The sequence below is a fragment of the Macaca nemestrina genome, chromosome 12 (assembly GCF_043159975.1).
Source record: "Macaca nemestrina isolate mMacNem1 chromosome 12, mMacNem.hap1, whole genome shotgun sequence".
Lineage (NCBI taxonomy): Eukaryota > Metazoa > Chordata > Mammalia > Primates > Cercopithecidae > Macaca > Macaca nemestrina.
In genome coordinates this window covers 120112614-120136351 of record NC_092136.1, presented here as the reverse complement: position 1 = coordinate 120136351, position 23738 = coordinate 120112614, and the positions used below count along the sequence as shown (strand labels likewise).

The following is a 23738-nucleotide window of genomic DNA, read 5'->3' as shown; positions in this document are numbered from 1 at the left end:
ACTGAGAGGTGCTTGTTCACTCCAGCCTCTTCTGGGTACTATATTGCTTTTATGTATGGTGCACAGTTGGGATAAACATTTCCAGGCTACACTTACAAATGTAGTCTGGGACCTTTACACATATTTGTGGCCTAAATAGTTATCGAGAGTGAAGTTTTCAACAGGTCTGAATGGGAATCTCTTCGGCATTTCCCGAGTGAACCTGCAATTTGGAAGCGTGTCCTCGAAGGGCATTGGATAAATGAAGCAAATGGTTATCTCTGGTAATTTTCATTTTTTAGTCTTCCAGGAAACCTGAGGTCTTCCTTGTCTCTTGTACTCCTGCGGCACCCAAATCAAGTGAGGCCGCCCCAGGTCTGTTTCAGCAGCCGCTGGAAAAGGTGGTCTTCTATGTGGCATGAACGAAACACAGTTTCCTGCCCTATAAAGTTTCCCTTTCCAGTTCAGCTTAGTTCAGCAAATATTTACCAAGCACCTATTGTATACCAAAAGGCACTAGGGACACAAAGATGAATAGGAAGCCCCCAGGTTAATTGAGAGGCTGTGCAAGTCAGAGTCCTCTCCTACAGAGCAGTACTTCTAACACTCAGAAGCAGGTACGAGGTGGCAAGGAAAAGGTTGCCATTCACTTCGTCAGAGAGGAGAACAGCTAAAGAAAAGGGAATGAGATGAGGAAGGCTCTCAGAAGAAGAGCCCTTCTGAGCAACCCTGAAGGATGAAGAAAAGTTTGCCAGGCAGAGAAAGCAAAGAAAGGCATCCCAAGAAGCAGAAGTGGAGGAAGTGGCTCCGTCCAAAGTTGCAGAGGGTGAAACGGCGCTTCCTCTTCCTGTTCAGGATTTACCAGCAATTTGGGACTGCTGCTGCAGGGAAGGGAGGCGACAGGTGGGTGAGCAGGCAGGGCCCATGGCAGAAGACAAAAGAGTTCAGAAGGGAGTCTGAGGGCATGGTGGAACTAAAGTAAAGGGGAGTGATTGCAGTGAGATTTTAGGTTTAGTTCAGTTATCCTAACCGCCCTGTGGAACATGGATTTGAAGAGAGCACGACTGTAGTCAGGGCAGCCAGTTAAAAAGCTATTTACTGCAATTGCCTAAGTAAGAACTCAAGAGGATGACCCTAAGGCCCAAACAGCACAGATTGGAGAGCTTTTAGAATATAAAATGTATTTCCACCCCTAAAGGTTTCTCTATTATAACAAAGGGCTGTTTATTTCAGGAATTGTCTGTTGAATGCCTCCAGGACCAGAACTAGCACAGAAAAAAATCTGAAGGTCCCTAAGCCAAACTGTTAATCATAGATGCAGGGGAGAGCATTTGGGCTTCTAGAAGCCATATATTTCTGCAATGTTTGATTTTTAAAAGCTAATTCTTAGTATTAGATTAGGAAAGATGAAGATGAAAGTTAGTAAGCATTCAAAATGTCACGTAACTATATAGAATGTTAGAGCTTACAAGATGACAAAGTTAGTTGTAGAACTGCTTCTTTTGCCTGGTGAAAAGGGCGTCTTGAGAGGTTTAAAGGTACATTATCTAAACGAACAGACATACACACATATATGAAGATATGCATATGTATGTCATACATACATGTACATATGTATATATTTAAAGCAACAACTTGGAATCGATCTCTTTGTCCACATTTCGTGTCACTGTCTCGCAGTAGGCAACACCTGGGGTGTGGCCCACGGACCTCACTTGTACATCTCCACGATGTTCTGCGGTTTACAAAGCACTTTCAAACACATTTCTGTTGATTTTCAGAATACGTTCATGAGATTGAAAAGGCAGGTAATGTTATTCCTGCTTGTGGAAAACAGGGTCATAAATGGTAAGAGATCTGTCCAAGGCACATGTTGGCTAGCAGGAGAGCTGTGACTTGAACTCAAGTCATCTAAAATTCAGCATGCCTTATCAAATGCCTAGGATTTTCTCAGGAATTCTTCCTAAATAAGTGGATTTTCAGTCACAGAAATCTATCCCTTGAAGCTCCAAAGCCTTTTATCTCAGCTTTGGATAGATATGTATTGGTTTCTTTTTGAACAGAGATCTTGCTAAAAGGTATCATATACATCCCTATTTTGCCTTAAAGCATACCTGGAAGGTAATTTAGTCAATGACTCAGAGCCATAATTTCAAACTTGTTTTAAAAGCAACCATCCCCTCAGGGATACTGATGTGTTTGACCGCTGTTGGCTGTAGCACTGGATGGCCCCAGACTGCCCTTTTTTCTTGTTTTTTGTTTTCGCTCTCTTTTTTTTTTTTTTTTTTTTTTCAGCTCTGAGCTCTGCTTTTCCCAGTTTTTTTTCTTCATTTCTCACAATCAAGTTTATCTCTGCTTCTATTAGTACGCTTGCTTCTAGCAATCCGCTATTCCAGCTTGAATTTGCACTTTTATCTGCTAAGGGATAGAAAAACCAGATCATTAAGCTCAGTATGACCATCTCTAAAATAAAAGTTTAAGGCTCTGAGAAAGGGCCTGGCTTGAAGTCTCATTTGCTTCCTTCTTACTGTCAGTATTCGTCTTACTGTCTAAAGAGGTTGGCTACTGGCTCTCTGGATAAGTGAGGCAATGCAGCACTGCCATGAAGCTCTCTTCAACACTTGACTTGTGCTTTGGCTTAATTTGTATTAACTAGGTGCCTATCCTGTTACACCTATTAGCCAGGGACAGGGATCTAAGCACAAGGGTTGGCTGAACCTACTCAATTGACAGTTTAAGATAAATTCTTTAAGGCTAGGGAGCAGCTACCAAATTTGTTACCAAAGGCTGAGTGGACTTGAGCCAAGGGACTCTATCAGTGTATCTAAGTTTCCCTATGTATAAAAGGGAAATAATCTCCGATACATCCCCAGGTCTCAAGGGTTAGGGATGAATGTCTAGAAAACCTATTCCAGGGAGGGCTTTCCTTGTTTCTGTCCCTAAAATGATCGAAGATACGAATTTTGCACACTTAATACCTGAGAGACCTATCTTGCTTACTGTGGCCTGCCCAGCACAGTGCATGATGTCCATCACTTAGTAAGTGCTTATTAATGGTACTAATGCATACTTTTGACAGTCCTCGAATGTAGGAAATTGAGTCTCAGAGAAGTCAAATGATTTCCCAAAGGCCATATAGCTAAGAAGTGCAGAGCTTGAATCTAGGCCTGACCAAATCCCCCAAATCAACCCTCTTCCACTGTATCATGTGACTTATAAAGTCATGCCAAATTAGGCTCGTTTCCTTTCATATCAGGTTTTCAGAATGGGAGATCAGACAGATACTATCATTGAAATATGTACATATGTATTTAGGTACTGTCCTGGAGGTCAAGATGGGCTGAGACAGGGTTGATTAAATATGGGTCACTGTCATCTAGGAGGGACATCTTCAATGGCATGCCACAGGACCCCACTTGTGGTCCACTGTGGCTAAGAATGTTATCAGTAACGTGGATGAAGATGTAGCATGCACACTTATTACATCTCTGCACGAGGAGCAGGGCCAGCTAATACTCTGCGCAGACATCAAGATTAAAAAAAAAAAAAAGCTTGAACATATGGCAGGAAGGGAAGCAAGTCATAAGATAAAACATAGGAACAAATATAAAAATCCTTTACTTAGAAATATGTAAATTAACTGCACAAGTTGAGACAACAATTTATATGAAAAAAGACTTGAGACTCATTAACCGACTCAAAGAGCATGTAAGTTGACAGTGTGACATAATTACCTTTAAAAAAAAAAAAAAACCCCATAGGATAGGCGGTACTAACAGAAGTAGAGCATCCGAATGGAGGGAGTTTCCCATACTGGACTGCATCGTTCCATGAGGGCAGGCCCCATTACTGCCTTATTTGCAGCTGGCGCAAGTAGAAATCAGGGCAAGAGAAAGGCATAGTACCTGCTCAATAAATACATTCAAATGGGTAAATGGATGGCTGGATGAACAAATAGTTGCACCGTGCTCTGGCCCGCCTGGATCTCATCTGAGCATTGAGTGTTATGCTGTACACTTGTGGGTCTCATACTTAAGGGGAGTGATTGGCAGACCAAAGCCATGCATGTAAAGGCAACAAGGCACAAACAAATTCAAGGAGTTCATCACAGCATTGTAAAATAAAGTATGGAAAGCAACCTAATATCTATCGATTGGGGAATGGAAAAGTAAGATTATGTTAAAACAATAGAACAAGCCAGGTGCGGTGGCTCACACCTATAATCCCAGCCCTCTGGTAGGCCGAGGCAGGCAGATCACTTGAGGTCAGGAGTTCAAGACCACCATGGCCAACATGGCGAAACCCCATCTCTATTAAAAAAAAATACAAAAATGAGCTAGGCATGGTAGTGGGCACCTGTAATCCCAGCTACTGGAGAGGCTGAGACATGAGAACTGCTTGAACCCTGGGGGCGGAGGTTGCAGTGAGCCGAGATAGCACCACTGCACTCCAACCTGGGTGACAGAGCAAGACTCCATCTCAGAAAAAAAAAAACAGAAAAACTCCCAAACAATAGAACTTTATGTGGTCATTAACAAAAATCATATAACTCTATATGTACTGTCATGAAACAACCTATACATATTTTAAAATGTAAAAAGTCACTAAAGAATACATGTAATATAATTGATATGTATGTGTGTAGGCATTTTTTAGACTCCACAAACATTTTTACATTTCCATTTGTAATATATATCTAGAGAAACAGTCTTCTAGACATATATACACTACGCTGATAAAAGGAGTTACCTCTGGGAAGAGGACTGAGCATGAACAGGCATAAAAATAATCTTCCTTTTTATCTCTATTATGAAATATTTTATAACAAGAAAGTATTCATGTGTTAAGTATATAACTAGTTTAAGGAAGAAAATCAGCAGCACAACATATGGAATCCTTTACAGACCCGGGATATTTACACAGAAAAGGGATAATTTCAGGGTGATGACTCTTCTCAAATATGGAAGGGCTGCCATGTAATTGGGACAGACACAGGCCCTGAAACAGAAGCGGGCAGAATGACCAAGATGGCGTCTAACATTTCAACCCACTCAGTCCTGGAGCAGGCTGGTAGCAAGTCTGAAAACTCAGGATGAGTTTTGACAGAGACTTGGGACCGCAGGCCATCTGACAGGGGTATCAGCAGAATCTGTATATGAGGCATAGATTGTAGTGGCATCACTATTTCTTAGCCTTTTGAGGCTCATGATTAGTAAACATTTTTTTTAGAGTCGGATACAGTTGTTTTATTTTGCCAAATAAGAATATTAAAGTAACTAACATCATTGACTCTGACCTTCGTTTCATTATGTGCACTAAATATTTTAACACCAAAAATGCAAAATCTTGAATGAGAGAAATGGAATATATTTAGTTCTGTACAAGTGCACTCCATTTCTCCTTTTTAAATTTCACCAGTGCGGGTGAAAACTGAGTCATAAGACGTTATATTATGAATAAACAAACATGTCAACGCACAGGATTAAAGGGAGGAAGACAGCCCTGTGCCCGAGCAGCGGGCTCTATGGGATGCTGCTGAGAACAGGGGACAGACGGCCTCAAGGACCCATTAGCCCTCAGAGTCTGTGAGTTTCAGACTCACCCCGGGGCTAAAGGCTCAACCCAAATTTATCTCCACAGTTTATGAAAAATAATGTTACAGTGATGTCATGTGTCACTGGATGTCCCCAGTCACACTGTTTCCATTCAAATGGCCAGGAGAGGGCAGCCCCAGGATGGCTACATTACTTCCTAAGGGGCGTTTAGTAAGAGCCCTGTTCTGGCTTGGGATAGTTAGCTGACCTAACTACCAACCTCAAACTGGGTTGGTCAGAGTCCTGCACACACTCCGGGTCCCTAGAGGCTAGGCCCTGGCACCCGACAACCACCGAGCCAACACTGGGATGCCTCTGTAAACAGCTCCCGGGCCCAGCCAGCAAGTGGTAGGGTTAGGCAATATTTACCAGGGCCGACTGGATGGAGCCCACTCCACACTCTATTTGCATAAAGCCAACAAGTTCACCTTCTTGGGAAAAGGGGGCAGGTTTTGTGGATCACTGGATGCAAGAAAAGACAACAGGGAGCAAAGCAGCCGGAAGAGCAGAGGAAATGGGCATTCGCGGCCCCCAGGAAGCGGGGTGATAGGCGGTGGAGAGGTTCAGCCCAGTGATCCAACAGTGCATTTATTTACCTACTTAATTTATTTATTTAGTTTTGAGATGGAATCTTGCTCTTGTCACCCAGGCTGGAGTGCAGTGGCGAGATCTCAGCTCACTGCAATCTCCGCCTCCCAGGTCCAAGTGGTTCTCCTGCCTCAGCCTCCCGACTAGCTGGGATTACAGGTACGCACCACCATGGCCCAGCTAATTTTTTGTATTTTTAGTAGAAGTGGGGTTTCACCGTGTTGGCCAGGCTGGTCTCCAACTCCTGACCTCAAGTGATCCGCTTGCCTCCATGCACTTATTTAGAACACACTTACTGAATGCACCAGTAACGGAACAGCGCAGGAACTCTTCTACCACAAATACGATACAGACCCTTTTCCCAAATATTCCACTGACTGGTGGGCAGGGCAGACACACACACACACACACACACACACACACACACACACACGAAGCCTATTAAGGCACACAGGTGGAGGTAGTAGTGGTGGGGGGCAAGTTAGAGAATGAAGCATTTGAACTGAGTTTGAAAAGATGAACAGGAACCTGAGAGGGAGATGGGAAGTGGGGAGAAGGGAGGGGGCGGGGGCAGGCTAGGGTCAGGGCTCATGCAAACCAGAATCAAGATGCCTACTTCTCTGTTCCTCTCTGCTTTCAGGAGCTTCCATCATTCCAGGCAGGATTCTCGTTGCTTCCCATGTGGTACTTGGAAGTCCTTAGGACCCAGGGAAGGAGGGGAACTGGCGGCCTCTTATGCACTTGGACTCCCCAGATCCTCAGAGGCCTGCCTGTACCCCCACTGTGTCGCTGCTAGGTTGCCACATCCTGGACAAAGTCACAAACCCCAGACTCTTCTGCGCCATACCTTGTTTTATGCCAGAAAAGCACCTGTCCCTCCCAGGTCACGTGGGCAAGGGCATCCTCTACACAGTCTGGGAAGTGCCCTAATAGCCAGAAAGCTGCCCTCTTCCTGGCTGACAGGCCAACCTTAAGGGAGGCACCAAATCCTCGGAAAGGAAGTTGGTTCTGGTTCATGTCAGACACCTGGGGAGGGACTCCTTGTCTTCAGGCAGCTTTACTGCTTCCCTCTCCGAGACACAGCGGTTAGCCTTCTCTGGCTTGGCAGCTCTCGCCTTAGAGTCCAAGTTCAGCTTGATCACTCTTCTCAGCCACACTTGCAAAAGTCCCAGCCCAGAGCTAGGAGCACAGCTCTCCACCACTGGCCTCTGCAGGAACCCACGTTTACTCCCAGTGACTGGGTATCCAAATCTTTCTAGGCTCAGTTTGCCAGCTACATAAGTGACCTGCAAAACCCACTTCCAAGCCCTTGGATGAAACCATCCACAGTGATGGCCTAGGTTAAGTTTTAAAAAATTTCTTGTTAAGATCACACACTGTGAGATGTCATCAAGGGGGAAAATATAAACACAAAAATCTTAACGTAAAACTTGCATTAAGCAAAGCCTATTGATGATATTTGGCTCTAACTGACCATTAAAATTCATTCTTTGTTCTCTGAAAAGATTCAGTCTAATATTTCTCTCTCTCTCTTTTTTTTTTTTGAAACCGAGTCTTTGTCACCCAGGCTGGAGTGCAGTAGTGGTATCTTAGCTCACTGCAACCTCCGCCTCTCAGGTTCAAGTGATTCTCATGCCTTACCCTCCAGAATAGCTGGGGTTACAGGTGCCCACCACCATGCCTGGCTAATGTTTATATTTTTAGTAGAGACGGGATTTCGCCATGTTGGCCAGCCTGGTCTTGAACTCCTAGCCTCAAGTGATCCGCCGGCCTTAGCCTCCCAAAGTGCTGGGATTACAGGCATGAGCCACTGCGCCCAGCCTAATATTTCTTTAAATGCACGTTCTCCAGTAAAGGAAAATAATATTTCAGTGACAAAACTTTGATTTGTATACAACATTTCAAAAACCACCCTGTTAGGTATAGTGAAGCATGCCTGTGTTTGCCTGGCCCAGACTGAGTCTTGCATGACTTTCTTATGATTGCTTTAGTAATGGCTGAGTCAGGCACAAGGACACAGGTAAGAACACTCAGAAGAAGGCCAGCAGTCAGGGGAATCTGAGCAGCACTGTCATCTGGAAAAGGAGGAACCAGAGGTCTTCAGAGCCTTCCAAGGGCAAAGCTAAGAAGAAGGGGTGAACTGGAGCCACATGGATATGAAATGGGGCAACTGGAACCAATACTGCTGCTAAATTGTTGCAATAGGAACAACAACAACTCACATTTATTGAGTGTCTACTGTGTCCAAGACACTTTACACTCAAGATCTCATTGAATCCTCCTCCTAACAGCATTATAAAGCTGATTCTATTTTTCCTCCCATTGAACAGAGAGAAAACTGAGGCTTGGAGAGCATAAGTCACCAGGTTACACAGATTCTCTTGGTGGAGCCAAGATTCAAAGCCAGGTCTGTGCAATGACAGAGCTCAATCTGCTGCCACACTGTCCGCTACAGGACTGGAACCAGGGACACCCCGCAGCAGTCCGTGCTGACGAAGTGTACAGGAGGAAATATGAGTAGATGCCAGTGCAGGGGAGGGGCTGCCAAGAAAGAAAAGCACAACAGGATGTGAACTAAGTATCTTCAGCAGTTGGGAGCCAAGAGGGCTTTGGTGGAAAAGGGAGGGAAGTCTCAACACTTGATCTGAACACAAGCAGCAGAAGTCCAGGAGGGTATGGGGACCATGAGGGCAGCGGTGATCAGTGGGACAAGCTGGATTTGGAGATAACAGACCTGCAGTGAGCACAGCCCCTGTGATCCAGCAGGCACAGAAAAAAAGGAATGGAGTAAGTCCCGGCTCAGGTACTGGGGTGCAGGCCACTCAACCATTTGAGCCTCAGTTATCTTCTTTGTTAAATGAGAGTAGTAATACCCGCTTCACACAGTTCTTGTGAGTGCACAAAAACCTATTGGCTTAGAGAAGGCCTCTGGAAGTTCTCAAGCAGAGAGGGACATAAAACTAGATGTGACCCGGTATCAGGTAGGAGCTATACAGGGACACAGAAAGAGCACCTGAGCCCCAGGGTGGCCTTGAAAGCCACTCAAGGGCCAGACTAGGGGAAAGTTGAAGGTGGAAAAAGTTTATTTTTAGCCAAGGCTGTGATTCTGGGAGAAGATGATTCTCTGGTTGGTTACCAGAGCTGTAGGCACAGCCCTCTCTGACTTGGGGGCAAAGAGAAAGCCAGGGTCCACCCCCTCCCTGCAGGCACACACAAGCAAACACTGCCTCCTCCCTGGACCCTTCTCACGCACAGGCGCAGGGAGGCGGCTTCTCGAAGGGCCAGGGGAACCCTCTTTGGGTGGGAACCCTTCTCCACCCCACCCTTTACCTGGCAACCCTCCCTGAGCCTGCAGATACTATCTCTACCATCTCAGCTGGCAAGCCCCAGCCAGAAGAGGTCTGCGGGTGTTGGTATGACTGACAGGGCTTTGGAAATGTGGAAAAGTACTGGACACATGTCAAGTGAGGGGCTCTGGGTAACATTAGGTCATGTCTCATTTGCAGGAGTACACACACTCACACTCACTCACACACACACACACACACACACACACACACACACACACAGACACTCTGTCTCCTCTCTCTCTCTGTCCTCTTTCTCTCAAAAGCAGTCTGGTATGGTAGAAAGTCAGACAGGCCTGTCTTACATCTGAGCTCCACCTCGGGCAAGTTACTTAACCTCTCTGAGCTACAGTTTCCCCAGCTATATAATGGGAAGAATAATGCTTACCTCACCAGGCTGTTGTAAGGATTAATTAGGTAATCTTAAATAAGATATCACCTATGTAAAGTGCCTGGCACAGCACATCAACTTTGGTTTGAATTCTGGCTCTAAGCAAGTTGCTTGACCTCTCCTAGCCTCAGTTTCTTCATCTGTAAAATGGAAATATAATGTCTACTGCTCTGGGTGGCTGTAGGTTTAAATGAGATACTGCTTGCAAAAAGCATTCAGCCCAGTGCCTGTTATAAACTAAAGGTTCAATAAATAGTATTAACTTCCCCTGTTGTTGTTTGGGGCTAAATCCAGCTTCCCTTTCAAAAGCCTTGCTCCAAAGAAACGCCTGCTTGAAAAAGGGAAGACCTGGCCCTGCTTTTAGTCTTACCAGTGTCTGCATCCAACAAAGGCAACTCACTGAAATCTCCAGAGAGAAGCCACTTTTTGGCTTCTGCACAATCAGGTGAAGGACCTCGATCTTCTCACTCCTTCATTCTTACTGTTCTCCACCCAACACCTGAGCCAAGAGGAACATTCGGTCTCTGCTACCCATCCAGAATGCATGCAAAGCTCATGCCAGTGCTGGAGCTGGAACCAGCTAGGCCCAAACCCCATGTTGCAGAGGGGCTTTTGGGTGGTGTTTGGGCTGCCTGGTAGACCAGCAAGTACTAGGTCCAGGCTTCTGGAGAACCCAGACAGCTATTCCTGTTCCTCTGTGCTGTTCACCATGGGGCTCGCCACAGGGCTTGGTCCACCCAGTACTGGGGCTGCTGCCCAGGCTACAAACAGGAAACAGTTGACACCTGAGCCTCAGGCCAAAGCACCAAGCATGGCTGGCAAAAGAGGACAAATTCCCACCTCTCCAAAAACAAACACGTTTACCAACTGCTTCCCCGCCCACGCTTGCAGAGGGCGGTGGGGCTGAGATTGGGAGATGATGGATCCCAGAAAAAAATTACCTTTCTAATAGTATCTGCAGCCCTCCAACCTGGTGCAAGTCCAGCTAAGCAACCACACAGGGAGAAGGGTGGTAGAGAAAATGACGGGTTCTCATTCATCAGAAAATAATAAGAGCTAATGTTTATTGGTGGATTATGGTATACCAGACATTATTCTAAGTACTTTATAGATCTTAACTCCATTAATTCTTACGCCATGCCTAGGAAATAGATACTCTTACTGTTCTCCTCTTCACATGAGGAGTCAGAGGCCCAGAAGGGTTGACCAATACCAACAATGTGACCCAACCACGACATCACACGGCCTCCTCCCGAGACAAGCAGGCAGTGGGGAGAACCACAGAGTCAGGAGTCTGGCAAGCCTGGCTTTAAACACAGACTTCTCTGTGAGCAGTGTTATGATGAGAAAATTCCCTAACCTCTCAGTGCCTCAGTTTTCCCCTCTATGGAAGAGGAATGATAACAACTACATCACAGGGTTGCTATAAATATTAAACAAAAGCAAGTATATAAACCCTTTTATACTCAGTGCCTGGCACACAGTCAGAGTTCAAGAAATAACTGATTATTACAGTATCTTGGCTACAATGGAGACATCACTTTGGAGAAGGGAGTTATTTAATTTTTTTAATATATATATACTTTAAGTTTACATGTGCAGAATGTGCAGGTTTGTTACGTAGGTATATACGTGCCATGGTGGTTTGCTGCACCCATCAACCCGTCATCTATATTAGGTATTTATCCTAATACTATCCCTCCCATTGCCCTCCACCCCCCGACAGGCCCTTGTGTCCATGGAGAGTTATTTAATCTTGCCAATTATCTCCTGCCTGAACATTCTGCTCCATACCCACCTAATCACTCAGTCAGCCCAGCTCATTCCCCTGGGGTTGGCGCTGGTTTACACACCCCTTGCTCTGACATTTTTAGGAACTTTTCAGACCTGTCTCCCTCACTGGATAGATAGCAAGTAAGTTCTCTGAGGGCAGAGGCTGTATGCATTCTTTCTGGGGGCGCCTTTTTCTGGTGTTGTATTTCTATGTGGAAGGTCTTCAGCCAACATCTGGCTCTGTCTCCTGGTAAGAGAAGTGACTTATCCCCTTGGTGGGTCAAAGTCAGTTGTTCTCACTGGGGATCACAGCTACCCTGGGAGATGTTTTCTGAAATCTGTGGCGTGGTTTCTCTGGCTGTCTTAATAATTAGGAGGCGTAGCTTGCATTTACTGGGCTGAGGGCAGGTATTCTAGACATCTTGCACTGTAGAAGACGGTATCAAACAAACACTTCTTTGCAGCCCATACAACTTTTTATATGACTTTCAAGTGCCCCACCAGACATCTGTGTCGGTGAACAGCCTGCCTATAATCATATAAGCCCAAAACCCAATTCTATTTTTTATGCAAACACAAAGTATCTTTTGCATACTCTTAATATGTATTTTACCCAGGGATGCCATTTTCTGTGTTAATGGAGGAAAGACTAGATTTGGCCGGAGCTTTACGAAGAGTTGTTTAACATTTTGAAAGATCGTGGCTTTTGAGCAGCCAGGACAGCATACCAATATCAGCCTGTACTTGTGTCTGTCACATTCATAGAGGCATGAGCGTCCTACTGTCTCATTAAACCTTTTAGGGGAATGTGTCTAAGGATATACTTGCTGAAATATACATTGTTTTATTATTAATTACTTTGCTTTTTCCTTTTTATTCAAATTAGACAATATTACTGATTTTTATTTATATATCTATTTTTTTCTTTTTTGTGACAGAGTTTCACTGTTGCCCATGCTGGAGTACAGTGGTGTGATCTTAGCTCACTGCAACCTCCGCCTCCCGGATTCAAGCGATTCTTGTGCCTCAGCCTCCTGAATAGCTGGATCTACAGGCATGAGCCACTGCACCTGGCTAATTTTTTTTTGCATTTTTAGTAGAGATGGGGTTTTACTGTGTTGGCCAGGCTGGTCTCAAACTCCTGACCTCAGGTGACCCACCTGCCTCAGCCTCCCAAAGTGCTGAGATTACAGGCGTGAGGCACCACACCTGGCCTGTTTTCTATGAATTTCACTCTAAGATATTAAAGAGGTTTTATAGGAGCCTCATTACAAGAGACACTGAGTCTGATAAAAATGAGAACATCAGGGTTAGAAGGAGGTTGGGGGTGTGGCTTGGCCCCGTATGGGCCCTCTATTCAGATCTGCCTGTTGACTAGGAGGGTGCTTTTTACAATTTTTTTATGTTTTTTTTGAGACAGAGTCTGGCTCTATTGCCCAGGCTGAAGTGCAGTGGCACGATCTCGGCTCACTGTAACCTGTGCCTCCTGGGTTCAAGTGATTTTCCTGCTGCAGCCTCCCAAGTAGCTGGGATTACAGGCGTGTACCACCATGCCCGGCTAAATTTTTTCATATTTTTAGTAGCTAATTTTTTTGTATTTTGTATTTTGAGCTGTATTTTTAGTAATTTTTTGTATTTTTGTGGTTTTAGTATTTTTATTTTTGTATTTTGTATTTTTTGTATTTTAGCATTTTTTAGTAAAAATGCATATTTTTGTATTTTATATTTTTTGTAGAGATGGGGTTTCACCATGTTGGCCAGGATGGTCTTGAACTCCTGACCTCAGGCGATCCACCCACCTCAGCCTCCCAAAGTGCTGGGATTTCAGGTGCGAGCCACTGCACCTGGCCAGGAGGGTGCTTTTATGTCTGTTTTCTGCCGGCTCTATCTATGCCTGGTGGATGTGTTTAATTCTACAGTGAGGTCTTAGAAAGCCCGTTGTGGCCAGGCATCAAAACCATATCTCCAACATAGCTCTATCTGTCAGGCTCCTGCATTGAAATTTCTGTTTTGATATTTTGGAGGGGAGAGAGAGGGTATTACAGACTGACCCTGTAAACCTGGCTGTACTGCTTAAGGTTGAGCAAAATGTGGCTTGTTGGCTCCTCATCCTCTTCTCTTTCTTAGCCTGCCCCGCCCTGCCTCGCCCCACCAACCCCAAATCTTGCATCCACCAGGAAGTACAGGACTGGAAGCTGGATCCTGGAGCAGAAGCAAGCAATCCTCAGGGGAACAAGAGTCTTTCAGCCCTCAGTTCTCATCCTCCCAAGGAAGTCTCGGAGCCCCCCTCCTGCATATTGGACGTACTACCCGGAGGCTCTATTCTCCTGGCATGACTTTCTTAGGCTCTCTGAACCAGCCCCACTGACACGAGTGTAGTGCAGTGGCCTCCCTCTCTGTGGCAGACCCTACATCTTCCCTACTGGGCTGGGAGCTCCTGTGGGCAGGGACTGTGATGTACTCTTCTCCATCTTCCCAATAATCAGCTAAGTGCAGGTTTGTGGAACTAAACAATCCAACACGGCCTATTCATTCCCTCCCTTGCTCTCTCAGGCTCAGTGGCTTTGCAGCCTACTGTCCTGAGGCTGCTCCTGGGGGTGAGTACTTACTTTGCCATCACTGCAGACCCTCCATTGCCAGCTCCAGGGCTTGGCACTGCTGTCCCTGTGTCTCCCTCATTGGCCTCCCTGAAGAAGACTCTCCATCATTCTGAGTCCTCAGAAACTTTCCGTACCTGAATCTTGTTGATTTTAAAGAAGATGCCCCATTGAGCCAATTAATTACAAATCAATTTGTACTAGGAGCAGCCAGAGAACCGTGGTAGTTGGTTGGTCACATTCAAGAAAACAATGATGGAAAATCCCAGTTGACTTAAAACTAAATGCTACACTAGGGCACACCGGGGCAACTCTTCAGAACTAGCTGGCGCAAGTGTCCAGAAACAGGCATGGGAGAGCCATTCGTGCAGGTGAGCTTAGAATGCTGGCAAGTGTGGGGCTGAGAGGAAACCCCAGGCCACTGATTCTCAGCTCTTGGGGCAGGAAACGTAGGGACAAGCCCAGCTGCCAACTTGCTTCAGACTCTCTTCTGGCCTCACAGGACTTTTGGGAGGTCTTCAAGCCACACAGTGCTCAACAGCACACACAAAACACTGTCCTGATCTGCCTGGTGGAAACCCATGGCCCCGGATGATGAGGGTTCCAGAAGTTACCAGAACAGAGCAGGTGTGAGGCCTCCTAGGTATGCACTTGTCATTTTGGGACCCCCAATCCCCTTTAATCCAATTCTACCTCCCAGTGTTCTTCTGAAGTTAGCTGTTGGCCCAAAGAGCAGGAAATGGAGTGGAGAGACTCCAGGCGAGGACCGCTGTGCCCTGGGCACTCAACCCTCCTTCCCTCTCAGAAGAGCCCTCCACTGGGGTCCTCCCACTGCCACTACCAGGCCCCTCTTTCCTTTCTCCTGCACTGCCTTTCCTAGCTCTCCCAGGCCACACTCACTCAAGTCCCCTCCCTCCACAAAAGCCTTCTCTTCACACGGCCTCCATCTTAAGCCAACACTTCCATCTCTTTATCACCCTATTCCTCGAAAGGGAATTCTACAATCCAAGTCTCCATCATTTCCTTAACTCCTACTCACCCCTCAGCTGCAGCAAGCTTGACATCCACTCTCACTGTGGACCAGACCGACACCAGGTGAAGGCTATCCTTGCTTGCCTGACTGCCAAGTTCCTAGCCAACTTTTAGGCTTCAGACTCTACTGTGTTGCCCCATGTGCTCTGATACTGTTGGCTCTCCCCACCTTCATGAACATCTCTCCTTGGTGAGCGTGGTTCCCCTCCTGTCCCTTTAACCTTCCTTCCTAGTTTCATGTATAGACATCCACTCAGCCTGTCCTTTAAGTGCCCTTCTCCAGGTCTGTCCTTGGTCCTCTTCCCACTCTGCACATCCTCCCCAGGTAACCCCGTTCCCTCTCATCACTCCATGTAATATGATTCAGTGGCAACTCCCCAATACACATTTTCAGTCCTGCCTGTCTCCTGAGCTCCAGATCCAAATTTCTTGCCATGCACTGGGAGCCCAGAGCTCATTCTCTGCCCTTCCTTCTCCTCCCATCATCTGGATAAGTTTGTTCCACCTCCTGTCTTCTTGATGATGGGTTGTGGTCCTACCAAGGTTCAGCATCCCAAGCTAGAATTCTCAGCCATGTTTAACTCATACCTCTTCTTTGCTGTCCATGCCCAATCTGTCACCAAAATCTTCCTGATCTTATCTCAGAATTATCTCTTAAAGCTGGGTCTCTCCATGCCTACTGAAATTATAATAATAATAGCAAATATACAGTATATACGTTCAAGATACTTGTCTAAGAGGTACATACACATCATTTGACCCTCACAATAACCCTGTGAGACAGATATCACTATCCTCCCCACTTTACAGATGAAGGCATTGAGGCACATGGAGATTGGAGAACTTGCTCAAGGTCACATGGTCAGGTAGTGCTGGAGCCAGGATTCACAGCCAGGCAGCCAGGCTCTATGTTTGTGTACATAACTTTCTTTTTTTCTTTTCTTTTTTTTTTGAGACAGAATCTCGCTCTTTCACCCAGGCTGGAGTGCAGTGGCCAGATCTCAGCTCACTGCAAGCTCCACCTCCCGGGTTTATGCCATTCTCCTGCCTCAGCCTCCCGAGTAACTGGGACTACAGGTGCCCACCACCTCGCCCGGCTAGGTTTTTGTATTTTTTAGTAGAGACAGGGTTTCACCGTGTTAGCCAGGATGGTCTCGATCTCCTGTGATCCACCTGTCTCAGCCTCCCAGAGTGCTAAATAACTAACCTTCCTTCCTTCCTTCCTTCCTTCCTTCCTTCCTTCCTTCCTTCCTTCCTTCCTTCCTTCCTTCCTTCCCTCCCTCCCTCCCTCCCTCCCTCCCTCCCTCCCTCCCTCCCTCCCTCCCTCCCTCCTTCCTTCCTTCCTTCCTTCCTTCCTTCCTTCCTTCCTTCCTTCCCTCCTTTCTTTCCTTTCTTTCCTTTCTTTCCTTTCTTTCCTTTCTTTTTTTTCTCTCTCTCTCTCCCTCTCTCTCTCTCTCGTTTTTTTGAGATAGATTCTCACTCTGTCATCCAGGCTGGAGTGTAGTGGCACGATCTCAATTCACTACAACCTCCACCTCCCAGATTCAAGCAATTCTCCCTGCCTCAGCCTCCCGAGTAGCTGGGATTACAGGAACCTGCCACCACGCCCAGCTAATTTTTGTATTTTTAGTAGAGATGGAGTTTTGCCATGTTGGCCAGGCTGGTCTTAAACTCCTGACCTCAGGTGATCCACCCGCCTAGGCCTCCCTAAGTGTTGGGATTACAGGTGTGAGCCACTGCGCCTGGCCTGTGTGTGCAACTTTCTTGCTCTGTCTGTGTCCTTCGCATTTCTGGCTACAGCAGCATTCCACTCGGCCTCTCTTGCATCAGTTTGTCACTCATCCTCCCTTCCCTTCTCACCCACACTCCCCTCCAATGCTCTTCTAGTAAATGAAACTAGTCATGCTTGAGAACACCTAGTAGCTCGTTACTGCCCACAGAACAAGCCCCAGACTTCTTCGCTAGGCATTCGACATCTTCATAGCTTGGCCTAACCTGCCAAGGGAGACAACTCACTATCCCCTAGGCCTGGAATATTCTTGTCAACCCTCTCTGCTAGTCGAAGCCCTACTCTTCCCTCACCACCCACTTCAGACACCATCTCTTCTGTAATATCCTTCGGTAAAGTTTAGCATTCTCCTGTCTCTCACAGAACACATCTTTGCAATTTATCTTCTTACAATGGACACCTCTCTATCCAGTGCTTAAGAATGGCTGCATATTCAAAGGTTGAATGGACGGTCCCAGATCCAGCCTACTGGGTCCTTCTGTTTCAGCCTCTAGATTTCAAATGATTCTTTTCACTGGCTCACATACAGTCATAAAGGCTGGGAAAAGTCCATGTGACATATTTCCCCTCACTCTCTACAGCTCAAAGGTGACGTTCTTCCTCATTTCTCTTCAATGGAAAAATAAAATAAAATGAAAATCGAGTGGAAGAGTCCAAATAATCAGCCAAAATATGGCAAGAGATAAGTAATGACACCGTCACATGCAGACTGTTTGGGGCCTCAGACAGCATCTCAGCCAAGCTGCTCCATTTTATTCATCAGGAAACAGAACCCCAGAAAGAAGAGGTTTGTATAAGGCAGCAACTAGTGAGGGACAGACAGCACTGGAACTCAGGACTTCTGAGTCCCTATCCAGGGCCTTAGCCTGTTGCTTCTCAAGTCTATCTCATCTGTCCTGGGGATGGAGGGTTGGCCTTGTTTCTGGGTCCCTTGACCTTCCCACACGTATCCCCCAGACAGACTCAGTCTGCCTTCCTGGGACCAGGAAGTTAACAGGCTCAGTGTGGAAACTTCCCGATGAGCCATGAGCGTTCCTTGCTCATGCAACTTCAGGACTGTGGTTTACCCAGAATCTGGCTGTACCAACTGGCCTGGGGCCTTGCAACAGGAGCTTCACCCAGGGCAGTGGCTCTTTCTCTGCTCCCCTGTGTCTGCCAATCCCTTGTCTGTGTCAGATGCAGAGGCTGCTCCTACACAACCATTCATTCTTCCCCTCCCCACTCCCTCTACCTCCCATTTTCTCCCAGTTAGTCATGGTGAGGTCACACTCAATGTCTGGCTCCCAGGCCTCTCCCCAGGAATGATGTGTGGATGCAGGGAGCAGGGCAGGTGCAGCAAGGCCTCATGGGAAAAATGGACTTTGGAGTCAAAGAGATATGGGTTCAAATCTTGGCTCAGCCAGTCAACCAATTGTGTGACCTTCATCAGGTTATTTAATCTTTCAAATCCTTCTCTGAAAAAGACGGGGCTGCCTGGGAGGCAGTTTTCTCACTTGTGAAATGAGGATTGTATCACCCACCTCACTGGTTTAGAGTGAGAATTAAAGGAGATTCAGTGCCAGGAGCGCCTTGCCCCGAGCCTGGCGGTCAGCAAGTTTTAGTTTGCTTCCCTTGCTGTGAAGTGTGAGGGTGTGACCCTCAAGCGGGGGCCTAGGAAGTCCTGGGTGCCCACCCACTGGCCTGCAGGTGAGCTGGCGTGAGTGTGAGCAGAGGAGAGCTCCAGCCTGAGTGTGTAAATGAATGTGACCGGGCAGAGTGTCTCTTCCTCCAAAATTCCCTCCACCCTCTTTAAAGGAAAGATCTGTCATGTCTGTTCTTGTCAGTGATGAGAATCCAAACCCCTCCCAGAAGAGGGAGGGGACAACCCACCCCACAAGGCTCATCCAAGGGAAACAAACTCCAGCAAGGCCCACTCCCAGCAGCAGCCACCTGGTGGGGAAACCACACCCCAAAGATGTTCCAAGGGTCAGGGGCCTCCCAGGGTCAGAGGGGCTGCCCTCATCCTTCTCTCCAGCACAAGTGTGTCTCAAGCTTCCGACAAATCACATGGGCAGCTAAGCCCATGGGGCCTGTGAAGCTGGCCACCTCCCAGCAAGGCTGGCCTTGCCATGTCTTGGTATGGAAGAGGCTCCTCCCCATGCATCTCATCCAAGGGGCTGGGGCCAGGAGAGGTGGGCCCTGGGCTGGGGAATCCTGAGTCCTCAGGGCAGAAAGCACAGGGCCCGGGCCACATCCCAACCTGTTTAGGATCAGGATCACAGAATCCATCAGGATGACAGAATCCTTGGGAATCTCCTCCATTTTCCTGCCCTTGAAGCAAACCTGGCCAAACTATCTCTGAGATAAGAACCTGTCTCACATTTAAAGACCTTGAGTGAGATGCTGACTCTACAGTCTCCCTCCCTTGGTAGTTTTTAATAAACTGCGTTGGCTGGAAGTCCTTCCTCTCTGTAGCTAACTTAGATCTCTCTTTATTTGGAGCCTACCTCTGTCTTAGGTCTCAGGTGTAAAGGGAGGGTAGCTGGCTTTCATTTGTTAGCAAACTCCCCAGCCTTCCTGATGAATAAAACTGCAGAATTTGCCTGCCTAAAAGGTGCTGGCTCAGGACTCAACATTATGCTTCTCTCTGACTGCGAAGAATGTACCCAGAATTAACAGCCTTTTAGGAAATGTTAATACTGACTTCAGGCCAGGCACTGTGGCTCACACCTGTAATCCCAGCAGTTTGGCGGGGTGAGGAGAGAGGATTGCTTGAGCCCAGGAGTTCAAGACCAGCCTGGGCAAGGTGGCAAAACCCCATCTCTACAAAAAACACAGAAAATTAGCCAAGCATGGTGGTGCATACTGTGATCTCAGCTACTTGGGAGGCTGAGGTGGGAGGATTGTTTGAGCCCCAGAGGTCAAGGTTGCAGTGAGCTGCGATTGCACCACTGCACTCCAGCCTGGGCAACAGAGTGATAGCCTGTCTTAAAAACAAAACAGTGACTTCAAATCACTCTGTAGATAAAGGAGGAGAAGAACCTATGTCTGCATTTGATCTCCAGCCCCCATCCTAGACTTCCATCTAAATCTAGACTCAGGATATCAGAATCTAGGGGAGGAATCCTCATGATAATCCAATGCACCCCTTTCCCTTCCTTCTTGCCATCTCCCTTTCTATGTCACTCTTCTCTGACTAAAAATTCCTACTCATCCTTCAGAGACAGACTCAGATATCACCTCCTCCATGAAGCCTGCTCTGAGCTCCTGGGAAGAATTAACTGTTCCTATTTCTATTTGATTTTATGCTTTTTCCATACCTCTAGTAAAACATAAGTGAGGCTGTATTGTAATTATCCACTTAAGAGTCAGTCTCTCCCTCTCCCTCTCTCTAAAGACATTCCACCCTGTCCTTATACTAGACTTTGAGCTCCTTCAAGGCAGAGATCATGCCCTAATTTTGTGTTCCCATACCTGGCATAGTGCAAGTACTCCCCCATTGCCAAATTTATGGAATGAATTAATTTTTCAGTTGAGAAAACTCAGACCAAAAATATTAAATTACTTGATCAAGGTTATACACCTAGTTAGTGGCAGAAATGGAACGAAAACCCAGGCTTTCTAACTTTGTGTTTAATTCTCACACGCCTCCCTCACTCTAGGACTTCCCATTACTGCTCCCTGCTTGGCTCCAGCTTAGCCTTTCTCCTCCCAACAAACTCTCCCACTCCCACCATCTGCTTCTGACATCACACCCTGTCCTACCTCCTACCCCGCCATCTTCCCATCAGCCTCCAACCTCAAGGGCAAGTCCTCTCCCTCGGCTTCCCCCTTCTCTTTACACATGTACATCCATCTGTCCTGCGATCTTTCCAATACCACCTTCTTCTGCCCAAAGCCCTTCCTAACTAAATCTAACCTCATTCAACTTGGTTTCTTTGCAAGGCACCAGACGCATGTCTATGCTGCCCCCGAGCCTGGTTACCTGCTCTTTTTTGAGCTGTTTCTGCCTGTCTGTTTCCTGTTATGTTCTCTAGCTTCTTACTTTAAATCAGGAATTCTCTGTGGCAATCCAGGCACCTCATCCTTTGTGGCTCCATAAATTCCTCTGTACACAGTCAATTCATGCAAACCCTCACCCAAGAGGCAACTCGGGCTACGCATTGACAGGAAAAGAGCTGTTGTCTTAGATTTCTGGACCACATCTGGCATAAAGTTTACCCTAAACAGGTGCTCCATTTGTTAGCCCTTTTTTGAGAGGGTGCTGAAGAGACCCCAACACTGGCTCATGGGTTGGGGTGGGAGGTTGGTCTCAGGGTCCTTTGATCCTGAAAGCTAGGTGTTTATGAATAAACACCCCCAAACTGTACTTAATCTTGTCTTCCTCCATACCAGATAGTATAGGTGATGCCCAAAATTGATAGTATAAATGTTTCTTTCTGACCCAAGTTCTTACCTGCCTGTTGAAATCTAGGCCATTTCGATCATTTCCTAGAAAAGATAAAAATATATGTATATTAGTTGGTAGCAGGTTTCGAAGAGGCTGAAGGTTCGAAAAAAACTAGGATGTTGAGACACATGTGGCTCTATTTTGAAAAAGAGCACCTGCTTCTCTTGTGGCTGGGATCCTCCTCCTCAACCTGTTTCCTGGAAACGTCTTTGGAAAGTATCCTCCGGGGTGATGATAGCCGGGTAAAGGGTCACCTTGGAGGAGAGGCTGACTGGTCTGAGGTTGCACAGCCGATCAGAGTCTGTGGGGAGGACAGCTGGCCGTGCCAACCGGAGAGCTCACTCCACCGCACGCTTCTATGCCCGGGCTTCCCCCTCAGATGGAAGCTGCTACATCCCTCCAGGGACCAAGGGACCAAGAAGAGACCAGCATGGATCCCAAAGGACCCCCTAGGACAGAAGTCATGCCACTAGCCCAGCCCTTCAGGAGAGGTAACACCTAAAGTATGTCAGCTAGACAGCTGTCTTTCTTGTTTTTTCACACCCTCAACTTTTACCATAAATGTTGGGTTGAAAAAGTAAACATGTGCTTAATAGAAATATCTTTCGGTGGCCGGGCACAGTGGCTCACGCCTGTAATCCCAGCACTTTGGGAGGCCAAGGCAGGAGGATCACTTGAGCTCAGGAGTTCAAGCCAGCCTGGGCAACACAGTGAGACTCCATTGCTACTAAAAATACAAAAAAAATTAGCCAGGCATAATGGCACATGCCTGTAGGCAGGAGGATGGCTTCAGCCCAGGAGGTAGGGGCTGCAGCGAGCCCTGATCGTGCCACTGCACCCCAGCCTGGGTAACAGAATGAGACCCTGTCTCAAAAAATAAATAAATGCATAAATAAAAAAGAGGAAGAAAAGCAAAGATTTGGGTTCAGAAAAAGTCTAAAGTAGTGGAAAAATCACCCTACCAAGAGGAAGTCATAATTAATATTTTTGCATATTTTATGATCTTGTTTATAATTGTTTCTCTTCATGGATATATACCACTCTGTATAGACTTTTATCCCACTTTTTCCAGTGAGCATCATAAATATTTCTCCTGTGCTATTAAGGAACATCATAAATGCTTCTATGCTTATAAATATCATTTTTAATGGTTACATAATATTACATTATATGGATATACCATGATTTGCTTAAACATATACCTATTATTAGCAGAATTGTTTTCACTCTTTGCTAAAATAAAACTTCCTATTCACATAGCTCTCCAGGACTGGAGCTGCCGCACAACCTTCCTTTGGGCCTCCCGTGTTACTGGTTCTATAACAGCAAGGAAAATAGTCATTTATTAAATACAGTACACTCAAAGCCCAGCACCGTGCAGCACATGCACATATACATATATATTAATATGCATATATACAATATGCATATATATAATATGCAGAATGTGTGTGTGTGTGTGTATGTGTATATATATATAAAATGAGCTCAAAATACATTGGTTGAGCAAATGAGTAAACAAATTCAAAGCTCTCAAGATAGCTTTGGAATAAAGTCCAGATTCCTTGGCACAACGTGGAATTCCCCATATGTCCTATCTCCTACCTACCTTTTCTGCTCTTATGCCACTGACAATCCTATCTTACTTTTTCTCCCAGGTACCGTGAGCCCCAGCCACACGAAGTACCACTTGCGTCCTAACAAACCACGCGCTCACGTTACCGTGTCTCTGTGCACCGCTCCCTTCCTTGCAGAGAGTCAGTCCCTCTCCCCTCTGGAATCTGGGACGCCTGTCTACTGGTTGCGTGGCACTCATTGTGTTACTCCCTCTTAGTATGTTTCCTTCTCCTGCTAGTCTGTGAATTCCTTGAGAGCTGGACAGTGACACCCATTTTTTTTTTTTTTTTTTTTTTGTCCTCAGTGGCCACAAAATGACCACAGTTCCTAACATGGATCAGAGGCTCAAGAAACACCTGAGAGATGAATGAATAAGGTCTAAGAGAATTCCCTGGAGCTTTAATCCCTTTTCCTCAGCTGTGTCCTAAACAACCATGGGCAAATGCAACCCTTTCCTGTGTGGTCATGAAGTCATGACGCATCTCTGAGAGCAGGTGGGCTGGCAAGGTGGGAGCAGAAGATGAAGAGCGGTGGGGTCCTGAGAAAGAGGAAGAGGTGAGATGCAAAATGATCTCTGAGCAAAGCCTGGTTTTGAGATCAGC

General features: G+C 46.4%; 1 protein-coding gene across 2 annotated transcripts in view; it reads right to left on the bottom strand.

The window, feature by feature from the left end:
- LOC105476350 (POU class 2 homeobox 3) overlaps window positions 1–23738 on the bottom strand; it is an 85842-nt gene that overhangs the window by 32845 nt on the left and 29259 nt on the right. For both annotated transcript variants that reach the window (XM_011732194.2, XM_011732195.2), the window contains exon 3: window positions 21526–21560. In XM_011732194.2, the coding sequence (XP_011730496.2) occupies window positions 21526–21560 (35 nt within the window). The remainder of the gene's footprint in view (window positions 1–21525; window positions 21561–23738) is intronic.